We start from the raw sequence: 25,331 nt of genomic DNA, 5'->3' as shown, positions 1-25,331 counted from the left end.
CCAAATAAAGGGCAAGAGGCGGCTTGATGTTCATAGAAGTGATTTGGGGGCCAAAGGGCTACCGCTTGATTTCCTCTCAAACCACTGCTGCCGAGTCCTTTCAAACCACGGGGCCAGAGAGCGCACCAGAGGGGCCAGGACTGCCGCGTGCCCGTTTCATGCAGTTGGTACATCCCGCGGCTTTCCCCTGTGGCCAGGTTGGTTGCGCCCACAGTCGCTCGCGCCTGCGCGGGTCTAGAGATCGCGTCTCAAGCCCGGGGTGCCTGGGTTTCGCGCGCGCCCGATGCTCCCCAACTCTTGAGGCGCTGCAGCCTCTCGCGACCCCCAGCGTCCCGAAGGAGGGGCTCTGCGGAGCGGCGCGCGCCGGCCGGTGAGTACCTGCCGCCTCCGCAGACCTTCAGCCCGCCTCCTCCTCGGCTTCGGCGGGGCCACAGCCCACTTCTCACCCGCAGAGACGCTTCCCGACGCCGAGGTAGGCCGCTCCCCACGCCGCGGCGGGCCTTTCCCGACGCCGGTGGGCCTCTCCGAATGCTCTGGCCGGCCGCACCGGACTCTGGGGTGGACTGTTACTGCCCGCGAGCAAGGCCTCTTGGGATGGCCGGGTGGGCTTCCGCCCTGGGGTGCCTGGCCGGACCCCCTCACACCCGGACGGCGGCCTTCATCCTCCCGGGCATACTTATCTCCACTTCTCGTTCATCTCCGAAAGACTACGGGGTCTTTTTGCTCACACCATACTCCCTGGGAGTTGGCCCTGCCGCCGCTGACTCCTCGCTCCTTCTTTCTCCCGCCAGGTTACTTCTGATTGTCGTGTGATAACTTGCTTCTTCTAGTTCGTTGCCCAGAATCCCCCCACTTTGGAAACCTTGTCATCACGTACCACTTACCCCCTCCAACAGAGCTGGTGTGATTCCCCTACATTCAATGGCAGGCACTATTTAAGCTTTTTACAAGCACGCATTTATGAAATAGACACCTTATGAAATAGGAAGACTTACAGCTTGTCAGTGATGGAGTTGGAGTTGAATTCAGATAGCCTGACTCCAGTATTGCATTTAGTCACTAAATCATACCGAGACATCAGTAACACAGGAAAAAATGAAAGGATATGCTTCTCTATTTTTTTTTTTTTTTTTTTCTGTCATGGAAGGCTCTGCTTTGTAGTTGAATCAAGGAAAGCCCTTCTTTTGGAATCAGAAGTAGTGAGTTTCAATTCCCAGTATAGTCATTTACCAGCGTAGCAACTGAGTAAGTTTCCTCACCCATTAAATAGCGGTATGGGTATCAGTTAGCGGGAGGAATAACCACCATATGTGTTTGAAGTACCTAGAACAATGTCCAAGGATTCAGTAAATGATAGCTGTAATTATTGCTCAAAGTGTGTTTGGATTCTGTTACAAACTTGTCCTAAACTGAGGCTGACTATAAACTGGGAAACAAGGTATCAGGTGTTTGTGTGTGTATGTGTATAGATGTTCATTTTCCTTTTTCTCTTCCCAGTTACAGAAACAGTCAAGCTCATTGTAACCAGTTGATAAAGAGCTTGATACTAAATTTCTTGAATACTGATTGGTTTAGGGGTGAGAGTCAGTCATTCCTAAAGAATTGTTCTTAACGTTCCTACCCACCCCTTCCCCACAAGCTTTCAAAACTGTTTTGACAGGGTTAGTATCTAGAATGACAGGATTTTAAATTATCTTGTCAGTGATCAGTATGATGGATGTTGTAAAAGAAAATGACAAATACTGACAAACAATATTCCAAATTGGGGATTTTAAAGGACACCACCAAAAACGCTACCGGTGAAACAGATGATTTATGGGGTCACCTTTCCTGTTTGTAAATTCTTCTAAGAGACATTTTATTCCTCACTGTTTTAAGAAGTTGCTGTTTGCATCCAGACTTGATTTTCATAAGCAGCTATTGGTAATTAATGCTATAGCCTCAGTTCAAGTAAGTGAAGATAAGCCATTATTTTGTGATCTCTTCATCTTTTTTTTCCTTAAATGTTTATTTTTTAGTTTTAGGTGGACACAGTATCTTTATTTTTATATGGTGCTGAGGATAGAACCCAGTGCCTCATGCATACTAGGTGAGTGCTCTACCACTGAGCCACAACTCAGCCCTGAGCTCTTCATCTTGAAAGAAAAAAAAAGTAGTTGAACTGTATGCTGGCTTGCTTGTTTAAATTTGCCAGTCAGTGACCTTTTTTACTCTTAGAATTTCTGTGAAAATAGGAACTTAGTGTGGCTAAATATCACGAAGCATTGTGATTTTGGTATTTGAATTTGTGGGGTGCCTATATTCTCTAATGCTTCTTATTGACCCCTTATTTGCTGTGATTCTTTGAAAACCCACATTAACCCCACAGTAGTTTTGCTAGGGAGAAGGGTACTTATTTATATGTCTTTAAGAAATTATATGTATTTGGTGGTATAGCTACCCTTGCTATTAAAATTTGAGCATATTGGTTTAAATAACTCAGTGGTACAGGAAATGTTTAATAAGTTGGAAACGCTATACAAGATATTTTCCTAGAGCATTATGATTGCTCCAGTCTTCTCCCATACTAATCCCCACTTCTAAGTTCTGTTCATACTGTTATCTTAAATTTAAGCAGGAATGTAAGTTTTAGATTTTCCATGTAACTTTCTTCAGCTACATTCTTCTGTGCCTTTAATTTTGTCCCTCTGTGCATTTATTTATTTATTCAAGTGCTGGGGCTGGAGCTCAGGGCCTTGTACATACTAAGTACTTGTTCTACCACTCAGCTAAACCCCGCCACTTTTAAATAGAATTTAATAATTTAAATGTGTGCTTTATGGTACTCATGTATTCAGCAAATATTTATGTGAACGTACCATGCATCAAGTAGCAGTACTACTTAGAGGAGATTTAAAGGTAGTGGAATATTGGAGTCAGGAGCTAAAAGTGTAAGTGCCTTCTTTTGGGCAAGTTTGTGTGTGTGTGTGTTCGTTCGATCTTTCTTTGATACTGGGAATTGAGCCCAAGGCTTTGCACATGCTAGGCAGGTGCTGTACTATTGAGCTTCATCCCTACCCCTGGGGAAGTTACCTTTCTGAATCTATGTTTCCCTATAATAGTTAGATGTACTTTTCTTAGGACTAACTGAAGTACTCACTTGTTGCATATATATTATTTTGTGGGGGTACTAGGGATTGAGTCCAGGGAGCTTTACCACTGAGCTACAATCCAAGCTCTTTTTATTTTTTTAAGACAGTTCTTGCTAAGTTTCTGAGGTTGGCCTGGAATTTGTAATCCTCCTGCCTCAGCCTCCCAAGTGGCTGGGATTATATGCAAGTGCCACCACACCTATCTTACTATTTTTAAAAAATTTATTAAGGTATCAGTGACTTATAGTGAAGTGACTCAGTCTTAACTGTAAGACTTGATGTGTACACCCATGTAATTACCACCCAAATTAAGATATCCAGCACCTCAAAGCTTGTGCCCTTCCTACTTAGTACAATTGGTTACTGATGTTCTGAGTTGGATCACCAGATGTTCATTTCTTCTAGACAGCTTTATTGAGGTATATTTTGTATATCATATAATTCATCCACTTACCCTGTGCAATTTGATCACTTTTGATATATTCAGAGTTGTGTAGCCATTACTGCAATGAATTTTGGAACATTTCTTCTCCTCAAAAGAAACTCTATAACTCTTAGTCCCTCCACTCCAGCCTAAACAATCACTAATTTACTTTTTTTGGATACCAGGAATTGAACTCAGGGGTACTCAACTACTGAGCCATATCTTTAGCCCTATTTTGTATTTTATTTAGAGAAAGGGTCTTGCTGAGTTGCTTAGGACCTCGCTCAGTTTCTGAGGCTGTCTTTAAAATAGTGATCCTCCTATCTCAGCATACTGAGCTGCTGGGATTACAGGTGTACGCCACTGTGCCCAGCTACTAATCTACTTTTTGACTTGATTGATTTCCTGATCTGGGTATTTCATACAAATGGAATCATAATATGTGTTCCTTTGGTGTTTTTTTTTTTTTTTTTAACTTAGCATGTTTTTAAGCTTCATCTATATTATATCATTCTTTTTTACTGTTGAATCATATTCCATTGTGTGTATATACCACATTTTGTTTATTTGTCAGTTGATGGATATTTAGATTTAGATTGCTTTAATTTTGTGGTTCTTCTTATGACTAATGCTTCTATCAACATTTGTGTGCAAGTTTTTACGTCGGCATATGTTTTCATGCCGCATGGAAAAGAAATACATAGGAATAGAATAGTTGAAAGGTATAGTGTCTCTATTTTTAACTTACTGAGGAACTGTTAGATTTTTTTCCAAAGTGACTGATCAGTAGTGTATGGAGGTTTCAAGTTTTCCCACATCCTCACCAACACTTGTTACTGTCTTTTTGAGTCTAGCCATCAAAGTAGGTGTGAAGTGGTGTCTTTTTGTGTTTGTGCATTTCCCTCAGGGCTAGTGCCACTGAAATTCATTGTGAAAAATCTTTGGGGAACTGTCTATTTAGATTCTTTGGCTAATTTTTATTGAGTTAGTCTTTTTTTTCCCCCCAAGTTTTTTTATTATTGAGTTAGGTGAGTTTTTTTATGTATTTTAGATACAATTCCCTTATCAGATAGGTGATCTACAAAACAATTTCTCCATTTTTGTGGGCTTTTCTTTTACTTTTTCACTTTCTCAATATTGTTCTGGTAAGCACTAAAGTTTTTATTTATTTTTATTTTTATTGTAGTTGTAGATGTATAGTGTATTAGTTAGGATTCTCTAGAGGAACAGAATCAACACAAAGTAAATTATAGAAGGGGGACTTATTGGGTTGGCTTATTTGACCAGAAGCTGGATAGTCCACAATGGCTGCCTGCAGGCTGGAGAGCTGGAAGATCCAGTAGCTGTGTAGTCCAAGAGGCTGAAGCCCCAGAGCAAGAGGGATCAATGTTGCTACCTTAGTCTGAGACTGAAGGCTTCTGGAAAATCCACTTTGGAAGAGTGAAGAAGCAAGAGTTGGATATCCTCAGAGGATTGCAGCAATAATCAAGAACCAGTTCAAGAAGACTAGAGCTTCCATCTGCTGCTGCTTCCTTGTTCTTCCAAATTTTATCCCATTCAAGGCATCATCCTATTGGATGGTGCCACTCATGTTTAGGAAAGGTCTCCATTTCAGCTGGCTACCCCACATGCCAACCATTTCTAGACACACCTTCATCAACACACCCATAATCCCTATAATCCTTGGCATACCTTAATCCAATCAAGTTGATGATTCAAATTGACCATTAAAGACAGCATGTCCTTATTTTATTTTTGTATGCAGAGCTAAGGATTACACTTACATACTTACCTAGCATGTAAGTGTTTTGCCACTGAGCCACAGACCCAGCCCTGAAGTTATTAATTAAAAAAAAATTTTTTTGTAGTTGTAGATGGACAGAATGCCTTTCATTTATTTATTTTTATGTGGTGCCAAGGATCGAACCCAGTGCCCCACCAATGACAGACAAGTGCTGTACAACCCCAGCCCAAGTTTTTTATTTTTGATGTCCAATTTACCTATTTTATTGTTTGTGCTTTTGGTGTCATTTCTAAAATACAGTTACTTAATTTCAGTTTGTTGGAGATTTATACCTGCCTTTTCTTCTAAGATTTTTTTAGGTTTAGCTTTTAAACTTAAATTTTTAATTGAATTAATTTTTGTATGGTAGGAGTCCAGTTTCATTCTTTTGCATCTGGTTAAGCAGTGTCCCAACACCGTTGATTAAAATGACTATTCTTTGTCCATTGAGTGTTGTGGTGGCCTTGTTGAAAATCAGTTGACTGTAAATGAGAGCATGGGTTTCTGGACTTTTAAATCTATTCCTTTGATCCATTTATCTGTTCTTTTTTTTTTTTTTCATTTTTTAAGTTGTTGATAGAACTTTATTTATTTGTATGTGGTGCTAAGAATCAAACCCAGTGCCTCACTCATGCTAGGCATGCACTCCATCACTGAGTTACAACCCCAGCCCCATATATCTGTTCTTCTGCCAGTGCCACAAATTCTTGATCATGGTAGCTTTGTAGTAGATTATGAAATTGGAAAGTATGAATCTTCTTGGTTTTTCATTTTCAAGATTGTTTTGAACTATTCTGGGACCCTTGCATTTCCATGTGAATTTTGGAAGTATTTTGTTAATTTCTTTTTTATTATTTATTTATTTATTTTTTAGTTGTGGTTGGACACAATACCTTTATTTCACTTATTTATTTTTATATGGTGCTGAGGATTGAACCCAGGGCATCGCTCATGTGAGGCGAGCACTCTATCGCTGAGTCACAACCCCAACCCCTATTTTGTCAATTTCCACAGAACAACCACCTGGGATTTTATTGGGGATTGTGTTGAACCTGTTTATCTATTTGGAGAACATTGCCATCTGATACTAAGTCAAGTTTTGCACATCTATCACCATTGGCAACCTAATGCTGGGTTCACAAAATCTGATTATTCCAATAACTTAAAAAAATGACAAAAAAAGCACATAACCACACAAAAGTACTTTTTCAATAATCTGGGGACAGCTCTGAGACCTTAAGGGTCTGTGGAAAGAGAGGGAACCACTGGAATTCTTTATTCTTATATAGGAGACACACAAGGGGGAGGTTCCATTGAACATTCCATCCCAAAAAGGGCACAGGGGTAGGATTAGGAAGGATCAGGTGAGTGTAACTCAACCTGAGGGTGACGCCTGCACCTGGAGCCACACCTTGCTGTCTGAGCTGGGACAACGCCCAGAGTCTGTACTAAATGTAGTAATTGGTCAGAGCCCCCTGCATCAGGACTTAAAGGTGTGTTCATCCAGGGCAGCTCCCAATACATCTTTTCTTATTAAAATGAAATGTTTAAGTATTGGGATTGCTTTCTTGTTTCATTTTCAGATTGTTTATTGCACATGTGTAGAAATAGTTTATTTTATTTTATTTATTTTTATTTTTTTTAAAGAGAAGAGATTTTTTTTTAATAGTTATTTTTCAGTTTTCGGTGGACACAACATCTTTATTTTTTTATTTTTATGTGGTGCTGAGGATCAAACCCAGTGCCCTGCACATGCCAGGCGAACGTGTTACTGCTTGAGCCACATCCCCAGCCCCGAAATAGTTTATTTTTTTTATATTGATCTTGTATGCTATAATATTGCTGAACTCATTTCTTAGTTTTAATCATTTTTAGTGGATTCCTTAGGTTTTTCTATATAAAAGATCATTGCTTATGAAAATATAATTTTACTTCTTTCTTTCAAATCTGGATTTTCAGGTCAGGCATGGTGGTGTATTCCTGTAATGCTAGTGGCTCCAGAGACTGAGGCAGGAGGATTGCAAATTCAAAGCCAGCCTTAGCAATTTAGTGAGGCCCTAAGCAATTTAGTGAGATCCTATCTCATATTCTACAGTGTTCTCATTTCACCCAGAAATTTAGGCCTTAGTTTATTTTTTATTTTATTTTTCATATTTATTTATTTTTGGTACTGAGCACTTAGCCCAGGGGTACTTTACCCCTGAGCCATATCCCCAATCCTTTTTATTTTGAGACAAGTTCTTGCTGAGTTGCTTAGTGCTTCACCAAGTTGCTGAGGCTGACCTCAAACTTGGTGATCCTCCTGCCTCAGCCTCCTGAGTCATTGGGATTACAGGTGTCCACCACCGTTAATTACTAGAAGAGAGTGTTTGATATAATATGTTATGTTTTGAAGTGTGACAATTTGAGATCAGTCCAAATAGCCTTGAAAATTCACCTTAATTTCCCTACTAAAGTCCACTAGATAAAGACAAGTACGCATACATCAGAAAACCCAAAAGAACCCTGAAAACCAAACCAAAACCAAAACACTTGGGTTATAAATTCAACAAAACACGTCGTGTAGGACTTAATAGGCTAAAAACTACAAAATACTGCAATATATATATATATATATATATATATATATTTTTTTTTTTTTTTTTTTTTTAAAGAGAGGGAGAGAATTTTTTAATATTTATTTTTTTTTTAGTTCTTGGCAGACACAACATCTTTGTTGGTATGTGGTGCTGAGGATCGAACCTGGGCCGCACGCATGCCAGGAGAGCGCGCTACCGCTTGAGCCACATCCCCAGCCCCTGCAATATATTTTTAATATTTTTAAATTATAAAATGATCATGGGTTTTATAGAATGTTTGAATAAAGGTGTAAAGCATCTGAATCCTACCAAGGTGAGGAAAGGTGAGTGGTTAAAACTGAAGAATATGGTACCATTTGAACAAAGTTGTGTATGTATTTTCCATTTTTTCTTATAGTCTACTGTTTAGAAAACTATACTATTTGTGAATTAATATAAAATTAAAATTTTTAATCTAGAAAGTAAAAATATATCCTATTTATTTTATGTAATGATAACTTGATAGATTACATATATTTGCATTTCATGTTTGCTTTCTTTTCTCTTGTGAATTGATAGTATCTTAGTTTCTTTTTGCTTCAGTAATAAAATATCTTAGACTAGGTCGTTTATGAACAATAAAAATGTATTACATTCTCATTCTACCTTCATGACCTATTTCTCTAAGGTTCTCTTAATATCAACCTATTAGTGACTAGATTTCAACGCATGAATTTTGGCAGGATACATTCAAACCATAGCAGACAGTTTGTGTTTAATTATCAAGCAAATGTTTTATTATCAATTTATATGTAGCTAATCTTGTGTTACATATGCTATAGTTATTTCTCAATTCTGTTATTTAAATACAGAAAAGTTGGGGTGTAGCTCAGTGGTACAGTGCTTGCCTAGTATATGCAAGGCCCTCAGTTTGATCCGTAGCACCACACACTGCAAAAAACAATATGTAGTTTAATTTTTTGATCTTTTCTGTGTGATTTCTTTTATTTCTTCAAGGCTTGTCATTTAAAAATATATATTAAGAACAGAAAAATAGATGTATTTTTCCCCAAGACGTCTGAAAATCAAGCTCTCAAAGATAGAGAAGATTCTCAGGTTGTAAGAGAAAAGATACAAATAATTCATAAGAATGTCCCAATTCACCTGACAGCAGACTTCTCAGCAGAACTCTTACAGAAGAGGAGAAAGTGGCATAAGGTTTTCACAGTACTGAAGGGAAAAAAAATATTGTCACCTGAGAATACTGTACTTAGCAAAGTTATCCTTTAGAAGTAAAGGAGAGATAAAGACATTCCCAGACAAATAAAAGCTGAGAGACTATATCTCCACCAGATCTGTCCTACAAGAAATATTAAAGTTCTTCAAACTAAATGAAAGGATGTTAATGAGTAAGAAAAAAACATGGAAGGGTATTAAATTTACTAATAAGAGTATTTGTACAAACAAATCCAGAATGCTTTAATATCATAAGTATACTATACAATTTATATCTTTAATGTGAAGTCTTAAAAGCAAAACAAATATATTAGTAGCTACATTAATGTGTTAGAAAATAGGCAATTATAGAAAGATATAAAATGGGATATCAAAAATTGAAAATGTGAGGGCTGGTGGATAGCTAAGTGGTGGACAATTGCCTAGCATGAATGAGGCCCACAGTTCAAGTCCCAGCACAGTAAAAAATATAAAAGAGGGCTGGGGATGTGGCTCAAGCGGTAGCACGTTCGCCTGGCTTGCGTGCGGCCCAGGTTCGATCCTCAGCACCACATACAAACAAAGATGTTGTGTCTGCCAAAAAAATTAAAAAAAAATATATTAAAAAAATATATAAAAGATAATTTTAAAAAATGCTGAGAGGAATGGAGGAGTGCAAACGTAGCAAATGTAGAGTTTTCTTATTAGTGTATTTTCTTTTGTTCCTTTTTATATCTTTAGGATCATGTTAAATTGCTGTCATTTCAGAATAACTTGCCCTAATCAAAGATTTTTTTGTTAGCTTTACTGATAACCATAAAGCAAAAATCTGTAATAGAGAACTGAAAAATAATAAGCAAGGAGTCAAAACACACTATTACAGTAAGTCACTTAAACACAAAGGATAGACTATAAGGGGTATGTGTGAAAGAAAGACAGGAACTACAATGAAACTAGAAAATAAGTTACAAATGTCTATAGAAAGATCTTACTATCAATAATTATCTTGAATATAAATGGATTAAATTCTCTGATTAAAAGACAAAGAGTGACTATATTGCTTACAAGAAACTTGTTTCACCTCTAAGGACACACATAGACTTAAAGTGAAGGGATGGAATAAGATATTCCATGCAAATGAACACCAAAGGAAGCAAGAGCCAAGTGCGGTGGTGCTTGCCTGTAATCCCAGTGATTTGGGAGGCTGAGACACAAGGATAGCAAGTTTGAGACCAGTCTCGGCAATTTAGCAAGAAACTTAATGAGACCTGTCTCCAAAAAATAAAAAATTAAATGGGTTGGGGATGTGGCTCAGTGGTTAGGTGCTCCTGGATTAAATCCCTACACCCTACCCCCAAAGGAAACAGGAATAGCCATATTTATGTCAAATAAAATAGACTTTAAATCAAAAACAACAAAAAGAGGCAAGGAAGGTCCTTATATAATGATAAAAGGGGAAATAATTTTAAATATATATGTATCCAGTATTGAAGCATCCAGATATATAAAGCAAATATGTGTAGACCTAAATGGAGAGAGAGACTGTGTTACAATAATAGTTGGGAACTTTGACCCTTAATTTCAGCAATGAATAGATCATCTAGACGGAAAAGCAACAGAGAATCAGGAGAGTTAAGTTGCACCTTAGACCAAATGGATCTTAATGTTCTATCCAATAGCTGCTAAATGTAATTTTTTCTCAATAATATGTAGAACATTCTCTAGGATAGATCTTATTATAGACCACAAAACAAATTTCAACAAATTTGGTAAATTTGAAATACTGTTGAGAATCTTTTTTGGTTAGACATTAATAACAAGAAAAAATTTGAAAACTAGACAAATACATGGAAATTAAACAGCTTGCTTTTTTTTTTTTTTAACAAAGATTCAAACTTTCTTTTAATATTTATTTTTTAGTTCTCGGCGGACACAACATCTTTGTATGTGGTGCTGAGGATCGAACCCAGGCCGCACGCATGCCAGGCAAGCGCGCTGCTGCTTGAGCCACATCCCCAGCCCAAACAGCTTACTTTTGAACAACCAATGAATCAAGGAAAAAAATCAAGAAGGAAATTTGTGAAATACTTAGAATAAATGGAATTGGAGATACAATATACTGAAACCTATAAGATAAAGTAAAGGCAGTATTAAGAGGGAAGTTTATAGGCATTAAATGTTATATCAAAAAACTGAAAGATCACAAATAAACAACCTATCACTGTATCTCAAGGAACTAGAGAACCAAGAACAATCTAAACCTAAAATTAGTAGAAGGAAAGAATGAATGAACTGATTTTTTGAAAGGATAAACAAAATAAACCCTTAACTGACTAAGAAACAGAAGACTCAAAATTACATGAAAAGGGAGATGTTACAACTGACAAAACAGAAATACAAAAAAATTTTAGATATTATTATGAAAATTGTATGCCAACAGTTTGATAATAGTTTGGATAGCCTAGTAGAAATGGATAGATTCCTAAATACTTAACACCTTATCAAGACTGAATCATGAAGAAATAGAAAACCTGAAAGCATCATTAACAAGGAATGAGATTGAACCAGTAATAAAAGTCTGTCATCAAAGAAAAGCACAGGATCAGAGGGATTCACTGCTGAATTCTACCAAACATAAGGAAGAATTAATATCAGTTTTCCTCAAGTTATTCCAAAAATAGAAGAGTAAGGAATGCTTCCAAGCACATTCTACAAGGTCAGCATTATCCTAATACCAAAACCAGATAAGAACACAACAAAAAATGAAATTGCTTGCCAATATCCTTGATGAATAAAGGACTCAAAATCTTCAACAAAGGACTAGCAAACTGAATCTGACAGCACATTAAGAAGATTGTTTTCTGGGAGCAGTGATGCATGCCTGTTATCCTAGCACTCCGAAGACTGAGGTAGAAGAACTGACAGTTTGAGGTTAGCATCTGAAACTTAGTGCTTAGTGAGACTTTGTCTCAAAACAAGTTAAAAGGGCTGGGGATGTAGCTCAGTGGTAGAATGCACCTGGGTTCAATCCCAGCGCTGAAAAAAAAAAAAAAAAAAAAAGATTATTGTACGTAACAAGTAGGATTCATCCTAGAGATGCAAGGATGGTTAATGTATGCAAGTTGATGAATACGAGACACCATATCAACATAATGAAGTACGAAAAACATGCTATATAACGTTAAACAAATTGGGTGTAGAAGGGATGTCGCAAGGTGGCCACCACCTCACCAGCGTAGTTTTTCCTGTTTAGTAGGGGATAAGTCACCTGAGAAAATAGTCTGAAATATTTAGTGAAGAAATAAGACAAAGCATTAGTTTTGAAAGGCATGGAGTGCCTGATAGGTCCAGCCCTCACAGGAGCTGGAGCTGAACAATTAAAAAATGGCTCCAGTGGTTTATTTAAGAGAATACATCAAAGGCTTCAGGGTGGAGTCTTGCTTCATGGTGTCTTGCAGCCATGATTAGCATCTTGGGAAGCTGCACCCATCTCTGTGGCTATAGCAGGTCAGCTCATCTCCCGTGCTTTGTGGGACCTGGCAGAAGCTGAATAGAAATTCACATGTATCTGGGTGGTCTTAACCATAAGGATTACCACTGGAAGTTCCCACATACCAGATTTTCCTATTCACTGGCTGCTATGCTGGTTTGGTCCACACACAGTCCATGGATGGCTCTTGACAGGAATGCACCTAAATATAATAAAGGTTATTTATAATAAGCCAACAGTTTTGTTTTCTGAAAGGTTAGATCTGAAACAAGACAAAAATGCTCACTTTCATCACTTTTATTCAACATAATGCTTGCCAGAACAAGCAGTCAAGAAAAAGAAAGGGCATCCAAATTGGAAAAGAAGTCTAATTGTCACTTTTTTTTTTGCTATTGGGGCATTGAACCCAGGAGAGCTCTAAATTGCTGAGGCTGGCCTTAAACTTGTGATCATCCTGCCTCAGTCTCCCAAGTGACCGGGGTTATACACACATGCCACTGCACCAGCTACAAATTGTCACTATTTGCAGATGATATGATCTTATATTTAGAAAACCCCTAAAACTCCACTAAAAAACTATTAGAACTAATAAATGTACTCAACAAAGTTGCAGGATACAAATCAGTGTATAAAAATCAGTAGCTTTTTTTATACACCAACAATTGTTGAGAAATAAATTCAAAGAGGTGAAAACCTTTTTTTTTTGGTTACTGGGGATTAAACCTAGGGGCACTTAACTGTTGAGTCCCAACTGCAGCTCTTTTTTACATTTTATTTATAGATAGGGTCTCACTGAGTTGGTTAGGGCCTTGCTAGGTTGCTGATCCTCCTGCTTTAGCCTCCCAAGCTGCTGGGATTACAGGCATGTGCCACCATGCCTGGCGAGGTGAAAGACTTCTACAATGATACCTATAAAATATTGATGAAAGAAATTGAAGAGGACATAGAAATGTGGAATAAAATTCAGTGTTCCTGGATTAGACAGATCAATATTAAAATATCCATACTACCCAAAGCAATCTACAGATTCAGTACAATTTATGAAAATACTAATGACATTCTTCACAGTACTAGAAAAAATAATCCTAAAATTTTTATGAAATCATAAAATACTCAAAATAGCCAGAGCCATCTTGAGCAAAAAGAACAAAACAGGAAGCATTTTACTATCTGACTTCAAAATATGCAACAAAGCTGTAGTAGTAAAAACACAAAGGTGAAGCCAGGTGTGGCGGCGCATAATCCCAGTGACTCTGAAGGCTGAGGCAGGAGGATCACAAGTCTTAAGCCAGCCTCATCAATTTAGCAAGGCCCTAAGCAACTTAGTGAGACCCTGTCTGGCGGGGGGGAAGGTTGGGGATATGGCTCTGGTTAAACATTCCTGGGTTTATTTTCCACTAACCCCCCCCCCCCCGCCAAATAATAATAATATGGTTGGGGGGCAAGATATTTTTGGGAAAAAACAAAAGAAACATGTCAACTAATGAATAGAGAACCTAGAAGTAAATCCACATATCTACAGCCAATCATATTTTGACAAAAGTGTTAAGAACATGAATTTTGGCAAAAACAGTCTTCGATAAATGATGCTGGGAAAATTGGATATCTACTTGTCAAAGAATGAAACTAGATTCCTATCTCTTGCCAGTTGCAAAAATCAACTAAAAATGAATTAAATTCTTTAATATGAGACCTGAAACTATGATTATTAGAAGAAAACCTAAAGGAAACAATTTAGGACCTTGAAATAAGCAAGAATTTTTTCGGGACAAGATCCCCAAAACACAAGAAGTGGAAAGCAAACATAGACAATGGGATTACATCAAATTAAGAAGTTTTGGCACAGCAAAAGAAACAACAGAGTGAAGAGATAACTTGCAGAATGGGAGAAAATATTTGCAAATATATCTGACAAGGAGTCAATACTCATAGTATATAAGGAACAAGCAAAAAACCATATTAACCTGATTTAAAAAGGGGTAATAGACTTAAATAGATGTTTCTCAAAAGAAGACATACCAATGCCAATTGGTATATGGAAAAAAAATGTTCAACATCATTAATCATCAGGGAAAGGAAAGCCAAAACCACAATGAGATATCATTTTTACCCCCTGTAAGAATGAAAAGATAAAAAACAGGGACTGGAGGTGTACCTCAGTGGTAGAGTGTTTGCCTAGCATGAATGAGGCCCTGAGTTCCATCCCCAGCACTTGAAGAAAGAGACATCAAAAAATGTGGAGAAAAGGAACTTGTGTTGTGGGAATGTAAATTATTATAGCTATTATGGAAATCAGTATAGTTGGGGGACTGGGCATGTAACTCAATGGTAGAATCCTTGCCTAGCAAGTTTGAAGTCCTGGGTTCAATACTCAGCACCATAAGCAAAGCAAAAGAGTATGAAAATTCCTCAAAAAATTAAAAACAGAACCTTTATATGATTTAGCAATCCCATTCCTGGATATATATCCAAAGGAAATGAAATCATTATGTTGAAGAGAGTTCTGTACTCTCATGTTCATTGCAGTAATAGCCAAGAAATGGAAGCAACCTGTAGAGCATACAATAGAATACTATTCAGTCATAAAAATGAATGAAACTCTGTGGTTTGTGACAACACAGTAGTACTGAGACCTTTATGTTAAGTGAAATAAACCTGGCACAGAAAGACAAGTACCATATGATTTCACTCATGTGGAATTAAAAAAAGAATGTTGATTTCAGTGAAAGTTGAGAGTGGAATGGTGGTTTCCAGAGGCTGGGAGAGTGAAGGGTGGGAGGAATGAGGAAAGGTTGATATCTGGGTTATTAAGAGACAGGAACAAGAAGCTTTAGTATACTGTTGCATAGTAGGGTGACTATAGATAATAAAAACTTACAAAATGTTAGAAGACAGGGTTTTGAAAGTTTTTACCATAAAGAAGTGATAAATATTTGAGGAAATAGATATATCAACCTGATTTAAACATTACACAATGTATATGTGTATTGAAACATTACGTGGTACTCCATTAATATGATTTTCATGTATCATTTTAAAAATTTTATTCATATTTGTGCTTGTATTCATATGTGGAATAATTTTATCACTTGACAGCATCTGGGTGTATACTGTTTTACTGGCATCTCTCAATTTACAGTCTTTTATCCCTGAAGTAGTTTTAGTAGAAAGATCTTAATGCTAAGATTAAACAGATTTGTGATAACATATAATAGCTCCCTTAGGAATAATGGAATAGTTAATAGATTTGAAAGTTAGTAACAAAGTTAAGATTGTTCTGTTTAAATATTTGAGTCTGATTCTTTGTTGTGGTTGTAAAAATAAATTGGGGATCCACTTTTAAAAACTGAAGTAAGGGCTGGGGATGTGGCTCAAGCGGTAGCGCGCTCGCCTGGCATGTGTGCAGCCCGGGTTCGATCCTCAGCACCACATACAAACAAAGATGTTGTGTCCGCCGAAAACTAAAAAATAAATATTAAAATTCTCTCTCTCTCTCTCTCTCTCTCTCTCTCTCTCTCTTTAAAAAAAAAACTGAAGTAAAATTCACAACATAAAATCTACAATTTTAGCCATTTGAAGTGTATAATTTAGTGACTTTTTTTTTTTAAGTTGTAGATGGACACATGACTTTATTTTATTTATTTATGTGGTGCTGAGGATTGAATCCTATGCCTCACACACGTGAGGCAAGTACTCTGCCACTATATATACAGTGTTGTACAATCTTTACCATTTTATTTTTTACAGAACTTTATCATTAACCCCAAAAGAAAACCCATAGCTGTTAAAAATAGTTTTACATTTTCCTTTCCCTAACCCTATCACTAGTCTACTTTTTGTTTCAGTGGATTTCCTATTCTGGATATTTTATGTAAATGGAATCTTTTTTTTTTTTTTTAAAGAGAGAGTGAGAGAGGAGAGGGAGAGAGAGAGAGAGAGAGAGAGAGAGAGAGAGAATTTTTTTTTAATATTTATTTTTTAGTTATCGGCAGACACAACATCTTTGTTGGTACGTGGTGCTAAGAATCGAACCTGGGCCGCATGCATGCCAGGCGAGCGCACCACCACTTGAGCCACATCCCCAGCCCCTGTAAATGGAATCTTAACAATGTGTTTTTTGTGTCTGTTTTCTTTCACTTAGTGTGGTGTTTTCAAGGTTCATGAATCAATAAACACTTCATTACTTTATAGCAGCTGCATCTTACATTCCCATCAGTGTACTAGATTCTAATTTATCTACATTCTTACCAGTACTTGTTATTTTTCTTTTCATAGTCATCATAGTGTGAAGTGGTATCTCATTTTAATTTGATTCGTATTTCACAGTGTCTAATAATGTTGAACATCTTTTATGTGCTTTATGGTCATTTGTATATCTTCTTTGGAGAAATGTTTATTCATGTGCTTATCCCATTTTTTAGTTGGGTTATTTGCTTTTTTACTATGGCGTTGCAAGTGTCCTTTATATAAATACTTTGTTCCTTAGATAATTTGCAAATTTTTCCTCCTGTTCTTTAATTTTTTTTTACTTTCTTGATGTTTTATGGTTTGAAGCATAATGGTTTTTAATTTAGATCAGGTCTTATTTTTCTATTTCTTTTATTGTGATTTTGGTGTCATATTTAATATAGTATTGGCTATCAAAGGTGACAAAAGTTTTATGATGAATTTTCTCTTTTTTTAAAAAAAATTTTTAGTTGTTGATGAACCTTTATTTATTTATTTATTAGAATTTTGTTTTTTTGTAGTTGGACACAATACCTTTATTTTATTTATTTATTTTATGTGGTGCTGAGGATCGAACCCAGGACCTCGCTCTACCACTGAGCCACAACCCCAGCCCGGACCTTTATTTTATTTATTTATATGTGGTGCTGAGAATCAAACCCAGTTCCTCCATATGCTAGGCAAGTGCTCTACCACTGAGCTATAATCCCAGCCCTGAATTTTCTCTTAAAAAAGAGTTTTATAGATTTTGTTCCTACATTTAGGTCTTTGATTCAGTTTACACAATTTTTATATGTGTATAAGATGGGTCCAACTTCATTTTCCTTTTATGTGTATCATTTATTGAAAAGACTATTTCTCCATTGAATTATCATGTTACTGCAATATAAAATTAGTTAACAGTAAATGTTTGGGTTTTTATAATCTTAGTTCTATCCCATTGATCTATTTATCCATTTATCTATCTTTGTGTCAATGCAAGTGTGTGAGCACAGTCTTGGTAACTGTGGCTTTGCAGTAAGTTTTGGCATTGGGATGTTTGAGTACTCCAACTCAAAGTTTGCTCCCCATCCCTAGGATTGCTTTAGCTATTCTGGGACCCTTTCATTTCTAAATGAATTTTAAGATCAGCTTATCTTATTTCCACAAAAAAGCAAACTGGGATTTTAAAATAAATATTGTTTTGTTGTCAGTGGACTTTTATTTTATTTATTTATATGCGGTACTGAGAATGGAACCCAGTGCCTCACACATGCTAGGCAAGTGCTTTACCGCTGAGCCACAACCCCAGCCCCAAACTGGAATTTTATTAGGGATTATGTTGTATCTGTAGAACAATTTGGAAAGTATTTCCATATTTATAGTGACAGGTCTTTCCACTTCATGAACATGTGAGGGCTTTGCATTTGTTTAGATCTCCTTTATTTTTTTTCAAATGTGTGTGTGTGTGTTTTGTTTGTTTGTATTTGGTGGACCTGGTGATACTTGCTAGGCAAGCATTCTACAACTGAGCTATGTTCCCAGCCTCTTTCAGTATTGTTTTAAGTTTTTAGTTCTAAGTCTTGAACTTACTTTCTTTCTTTTTTTTTTTTTTTTTCGTTTTTAAATGTATTCTTAAGGACTTTATTGGTTTAGGTGCTATTAGAAATGGAATTTTTAAAATTTAAATTTGGATTATTACTAGTGTATAGCAGTGTAATTGGGTTTTTTATATTGATTGACCTTGTATCCTGCAACCTTGTTGAACTTGTTCTTTAGTTGTTTTTTTAGGGAATTCACTAGTGGTTTTTGTTTGTTTCTTTGTTTGTTTTTTAAACATGATCATGTCATCTGCAAGTGGTTAATAGTTTTACCTCTTCCTAATTTGAATGTCTTTTATTTCTTCTTCTCTAATTAACCTGCTTAGAACCTTCACTATAATTTTCAGTGATGAAAGTAGAGATTTTTTTTAATATTTATTTTTTACTTGTAATTGAATACAATACCTTTATTTTTTATGTGGTGCTGAGGATCGAACCCAGGGCCTCACACATGTTAGGTGAGCGCTCTGCCTCTGAGCCATAACCCCCAGCCCTAAAGATTGTTTTTCTGGTTTTCATTTGCAGGGGGTGGTACTGGAGATTGAATTCAGGGGCTCTCTAGCATTGATCTACATCCCCAGCCTTTTAAAATTTTTTATTTTGAGACATAGTCTTACTACGTTGTCTAGGATGACTTTGAACTTGCCATTCTCCTGTCCCAACCTTCCTAGTAACTGGGATTACAGATGTGTACCACTGCACTTTTTTTTTTTTTTTTTTTTGAGATGGAATATCCTTATATTGTCCAAGAAGACCTCCAATTCACAATCTTCTTGCCTTAACCTCTAAAGTAGCTGGGATTACAGGACTATACTATGGTATCTAGTGAAACCTAACATTCTTGTTTTGCTCTTTTTTAAAAATTTCTTTTTATATATTCATGATAATAGAGTATATTTTGACATATTATGCATACATGGAGCATAACTTATTCTAATTAGGATCCCATTCTTGTGGTTGTACATGATGTGGAGTTTTATTGGTCATAAAGGAAAATTTCGTCTGATTCATTCTACTGTCTTTCCTATTCCCATCTTCTTTCTTCCCTTTGTTCACCTTTGTCTAATCCAGTGAATTTCTATTCTTCCCTCCCCCCTGTTCTTTGTCTTAAAGAGGAAGAATTAAGCTTTTGCTTTTAAATATATTAGAATATTGACTGTGGATTTTTGGTAGAATCCCCTTATTAAGTTGAATCTTTTTTTTTTTTTTTTTGCTATTGGTTATTGAACCCAGGGCCTCAAGCATGCTAGTTAAGTGTCCTATCACTGAGCTGCATGCCCAACTCTTATTTTATTAATTAATTAATTAATTAATTAATTTTTAGTTGTAGTTGGACATAATACCTTTATTTATTTATTTTTATGTGGTGCTGAGGATCTAACCCAGGGCCTCGAATATGCTGAGTGAACACTCTACTGCTGAACCACAATCCCAGCCCTTCTTATTTTATTTTTTAATTAAAAATTTAAAAAAAAAACATTTTAAAAACTTTTAATTTTTTATTTTTAAAATTTTGTTTGCTTTTTATTATATCTTTTAAATTAAGTTTAATAAGTTTAATTTTGGGGGATGTACTAGAGATTAGACCTTAGGGCTTCACATGTGACAATATTACGTTGCCAGCTTTTTTTTTTTTTTTTTAGATACTGAGGATTGAACCCAGGGGGCACTTTACCATTGAGCTACATCTCCGGCTCTTTTTATTTTTCATTTTGAGATAGGGTCTTGCTAAAAATTGCTTAGGGTCTAGCTAAGTTGTTGAGGCTGATTTTGAACTTGTGGTCCTCCTGAGTCAGCCTCTCTATTGGCTGGGATTACAGGCATTTGCCACCATGCCTGGCTACCCTCAAATTTGTAATCCTCCTGCTTCAATTTCCTGAATAGCTGGGATTACAGGTGTGAGCCACCATGCTTGGTTGAGACATTGGTATTTTAAAAAATATTTTTTTAGGCAAATTATTAATGTGTAGTTTAGAAAATTAGTTATCTAAGCTAATGTATAATAATATAGTATTGTTATATTATTGCTATTGAAATTTACAGAAACAAGATTTGTGTATTTTTTCTCTATAGAAAAGAATACAATTTTTATTTCACTTTATTTTTTTAATGTTGTGCAGAGCATCAAACCCAGGTCCTCAAATGTGCGAAGCAAGCAGTCTACCACTGAGCTACAACCCCAGCCCTGAAAAGAATGTAATTTTTAATGAGTAGTAGAAAAGTTCTGAAATCCAGTTTTTACTTGTAGGATGAATGTCTTTTTATTTTACATGACCAAATTGAATCACTTCTAGGAAATTTATACTTCAAGTAAATTATTTGACCTTGTATTTCAGATAAAACGATGCCACGCAGAAAGAAAAAAGTTAAAGAAGCCTCTGAATCTCAAAACCTGGAGAAGAAGGATGCCGAAGCTACCAGTTCTGTCAGTGTGAAGAGGAAGCGTAGACTTGAGGATGCATTCATTGTGATATCTGATAGTGATGGAGAGGTCAGTAGTTTGAAGTTGTAGGTTTCAAATTAAGCCTTCCCCCCGCCCCTCCCTTTTTTTGGTACTGGGGATTGAATCTAGGGGTTCTTAACCTTAACCACTGAACCACATCCCAGCCCTATTTATTTTTTATGTTGAGATAGGATCTTGCTCAGTTGCTTAGGGCCTGGTTAAGTTGCTAAGGCTAACCTCAAACTTGGGATTCTACTGCCTCAGTTTAGGATTACAGGTGTGCACCACTACGGTCAGCTGAAATTAAGCCTCTTTACACATGTATGGTTTGTTTTGTAGTTGTACTTTCATGCTAACTTGCCAAGACCAGGCAATTGTTATTCAGTTTCATATGATTTGTAAATGGAATTATGAATTACTTAAAAGAAAGTAATTATGTTGTTTGGCAGAGGATGGATTATAATTTCATAATATATTTTAATCTAATGGTATATTTTACAACTGTTGGAATAAGTTAAATCAATTTGAAATCTTAATCTTTTGTGTGTCGGGAAATTGAAAGAAAGAAAATGTGAATGCACCTGAGATACAGCTTAATAGTAGAATACTAGTAGGTGCAAAGTCTTAGATTTGATCTCGAGAATTGCAAAAAAAAAAAAAAAAAAAAAATGTGAATTAAGTCTTTAGATGTAATCTAGTATAATAGCCATTAACTGCCTACAGCTATTTTAATTAAAATTAATTAAAAATCAGTTCCTATATTGCACTAGTCACAATCAAGTGGACAAAGCTACTACATGAGGCAAGTATCTATTGTATTAGCACAACCATAGAAATTTCTATTATTGTGGAAAGCATGAAGACTGACCTTCTCTGTATATATTAACTTCTTTCCTTTAGTCCCTATTTCCATTTGTTTATTGGAATTTTCCACCTGCCTATAGATCACATCCAGTAAGTAATGAACTGAATCATTGTGGTTTCTTCCAGATTTCTTTTTTTCCCCTCCTGTTATCTTCTGTCTTATAGTAGAACCATTCATTTGTCTCAAGCTAATAAAGCTCAGAATCATCTTTTTGACTCTTTTCATCTTTTATTCCTGGTCACTACATGATTTAGTTTTTACCTCTTAAATGATACTAAAGTCTGTTCTTTTCCATTTCCATCTCTTTTCCTGACCATATGTTATTTGGGTTCTTGTAAAAGAGTCTAAAACTGACTTTTCTGCCTTCAGATTTTCCTCCACACATTTCACTAAATTTATTGTAACTTTCTTTCTTCCTTCCTTTTTTGGTTTTGCTGAGTTGCTCAGGGTCTAGCTAAGTTGTTGAGGCTGGACCTTGCAGTCCTCTTGCCTTAGCATCCCAAGTTGTTAGGATTATAGGCCCAGCTTCAACTTTCTTTTAAGAATTCAGATAGTAGATCTTTGCACTTATTTGCTTAAAAATCTTTGGCTTCGCAATCCCTACAAAATCATTTCGAATTTTAACATGATGTTTGCTGCCTGACTCATTGTATGTCTTCTAAGACTAGGTCAATTGGCCATCTATTGTGCTTCCATAGAACCTGTACTACTTCTGTGGTATTATTTGTCATACCATTTTAAATTGCTACTGTATTTTTCCACTTCTGTCACTGGATCATGATTTCCTGGAAGGAAGAATTTCTATGAATGCCTATCATTAATGCTTGACCTTTACAATTAGGCTCTCTCAAGAAAATACCCACCTTGGGCTGGGGATGTGGCTCAAGCGGTAGTGCGCTTGCCCGGGTTCGATCCTCAGCACCACATGCAAACAAAGATGTTGTGTCTGCTGAAAACTAAAAAATAAATATTAAAAAAAAATATAAAAAAATATTTTAAAAAATTCTCTGTCTCTCTCTTTCTCTCTTTATAAAAAAAAAAGAAGAAGAAGAAAAAAGAAAATACCCACCTTAAGTTTTACTTGTGCTATTTTACTTATTTGAATGTGTCTTTCAGAAAATGTCCTTGTTCCTTGGTGTAAAATAAGTCAGGAAATATCTTGTCTGATTTTTTTTGTTTGTTTGTTTGTTTATGTAAAGATGATAGTATAAACCTGACATCATTAGTGCTTCAGTTGATCTAACTTGTTTCTGCAGTTATTTTACTTGAGTCGGTCCATTCTTTTATTGTTTTATTCTCCTCAAGTTTCTAAGAGAACAAAGAAAAGCTCTTTATAAACCTCACCAATTGTGTTGGAATTGCCATTTACTGTGTTGTCCTTTCTGAACTTTTTTTTCTCACCTATAAGAGTAGTAACACTCTACAGGATTATTGTGTTAATTAGGAATAATATAAGTAAAATTTCCTACAGTGATACTTCAATAAATGATAACAGATATCGTTATAAATGTTCAGGATGTAGTTTAAGCCTGGCAAGAAATAAAACTAACTGACTTTTGTGGACAAGAACCTATTAGTTGTTTTTTCCTTTTTGATATTCCTATGTGTTAAAACAACAAAATAAAACAACAACAGTAAATCCAAAAGAAAAAAAAAGGGGACAAGTCTTGTTCTTCTGGAAAAAGATATATTCCTGTGTGGCATCTTTTCTCCATTTTTTCAGAGAATAGTTTCTGGAATCAGTGTCTGTATAACTTTTAACATTTCCTCACACTATATACCTAGAGGCATTTTTTTCTTAGCCTTTATTTTAAATTTTATTTATTTATTTATTTAAATTAGGTATATATGACAGCAGAGTGCATTTTGTTTCGATGTACACAATTGCAGCACATCTTTTAATTTCTTTGTATATGATGTAGTGTCACAACATATGTGCAGTCATATGTGTACCTAGTGTAATGACCATCACATTCCACCATCTTCCTGCCTCCTACACCCTCTTTTCTTAGCCTTTTAAGTACAGTTTTAGTATATCTTATATAAAAAATAACTTATAGAAGCAGTGACTATGGGGATGGGTTTGTGACTCAGAGGTAGAGTACTCACCTCATAAGTGCAAGGCCTGGGTTCGAGCCTCAGCATCACATAAAAATAAACAGACAAAATAAAGGTATTGTGTCCAACTACAACTAACAAATAAATATTAAAAAAAAAGCAAAGACTATGTTTTATCTCAGCTTAGAAACTCTTTTTTGAAGCTGAGTTTAAATTAAGGCTTTTGTACATGCTAATAAGCACATGCTCTGTCACTCAACTCAGTCCCTCTCAGATTCTTTTGCAGATATTGACATTACAGATTAAAATGTACAATTTTGTTTGTGGGTTTTTTTGTTTGTTTGTTTTGGTACCAGTGATTGAATTTAGGGGCACTTAATCACTAAACAACATCCCCAGCCCTTTTTTATTTTGAGAGAGGGTCTTGCTGAGTTGCTTCGGGCCTCTCTAAGTTGTTGAAGCTGGCTTTGAACTCTGTGATCTCCCTGCCTCGGCCTCCTGAGCCACTGGGATTGCAGGCATGTGCTACCATGCTCGGCTAATAAATTCTTTTTTTTTCTTTTTTGTGCTGGGAATTCAACCCAGGGCCTTTTACATGGCAGTCAAGTGCTATTTTATTCAACTTTTTCTCTGTTGTGATTAAAAGAGCTGACCAATTTTAGAAGAGGAAAGGTTTATTTAGGGGCTCTCAGTTTCAGAAGTCTTGGTCCATGAAAGACTGCCTCCATTCCTTGGGGCTTGAGGTGAGGCTGAACATCATGGTAGAAGAATGTGGCAGAGGAAAGCAACTCACATGGTGATCAGGAAGAGAGACAGACTCCACTTTCCAGATACAAATATATACCCCATAGTCATAACCTCAGTGTCCCTCCTCTTCATTACCACTCAGTTAATCTCATCAGGGATTAATTCACTAATTAGTTTAAGGGTATAACCCAATCATTTCTCCTTGTATTGTCTTACACGTACATGTCTTACATCACATCTAAACCACTGAGCTATATCTTCAGTCCTATCTGTTTTCTTATTATTGAGTTTTGAGAATTCTTTATATGTCCTACTTACAACTCCTTTATCAGATATATGCTTGGTAAATATCTTTTTCCAAGTTTATGGCTTGACTTTCCATTATCTTTTTTTTTTTTTTTTTTTCTTTTGGTATTGGGGATTGAACCCAGGATCACTCAACCACTTAGCCTATCCCCAGCCGTTTTTTTGTTTTTGTTTTTTTTTTTTTTTTTCGGTGGTGATGGGGATTGAACCCAGGGCCTTGTGCATGTGAGGTAAGCACTCTACCAACTAAGCTATGTCCCCAGTCATTTAAAAAATATTTTATTTAGTGACAGGGTCTTGCCAAGTTGCTTAGGGCCTTGCTAAGTTGCTGAGGCTGGTTTTGAACTTGTAATCCTACTGCCTTAGCCTTCTGAGCTCCTAGGATTACAGGCATCTATCATGTGCTGGCATTTCTTTCCATCATCTTGACAATGTATTGTGAAGAACAGAAATTATTAATTTTTTTTTTTTAAAGAGAGAGTGAGAGAGGAGAGAGAGAATTTT

General features: G+C 36.1%; 1 protein-coding gene across 1 annotated transcript in view; it reads left to right on the top strand.

Moving 5' to 3' along the window:
• Positions 1 to 247: 247 nt before the first annotated feature.
• Positions 248 to 25,331, top strand: part of Uimc1 (ubiquitin interaction motif containing 1) — a 119,746-nt gene continuing 94,662 nt past the window's right edge. Inside the window, exons 1-2 of the mRNA XM_076855839.2 lie at positions 248 to 472; positions 20,745 to 20,899. Coding sequence (XP_076711954.2) covers positions 20,753 to 20,899 — 147 coding nt within the window. The 5' untranslated portion in view covers positions 248 to 472; positions 20,745 to 20,752. The remainder of the gene's footprint in view (positions 473 to 20,744; positions 20,900 to 25,331) is intronic.

The sequence above is a fragment of the Callospermophilus lateralis genome, chromosome 5 (assembly GCF_048772815.1).
Source record: "Callospermophilus lateralis isolate mCalLat2 chromosome 5, mCalLat2.hap1, whole genome shotgun sequence".
NCBI classification, from domain to species: domain Eukaryota; kingdom Metazoa; phylum Chordata; class Mammalia; order Rodentia; family Sciuridae; genus Callospermophilus; species Callospermophilus lateralis.
The sequence above is the reverse complement of the archived record's forward strand: the minus strand, read 5'-3'. Positions and strand labels throughout refer to the sequence as shown.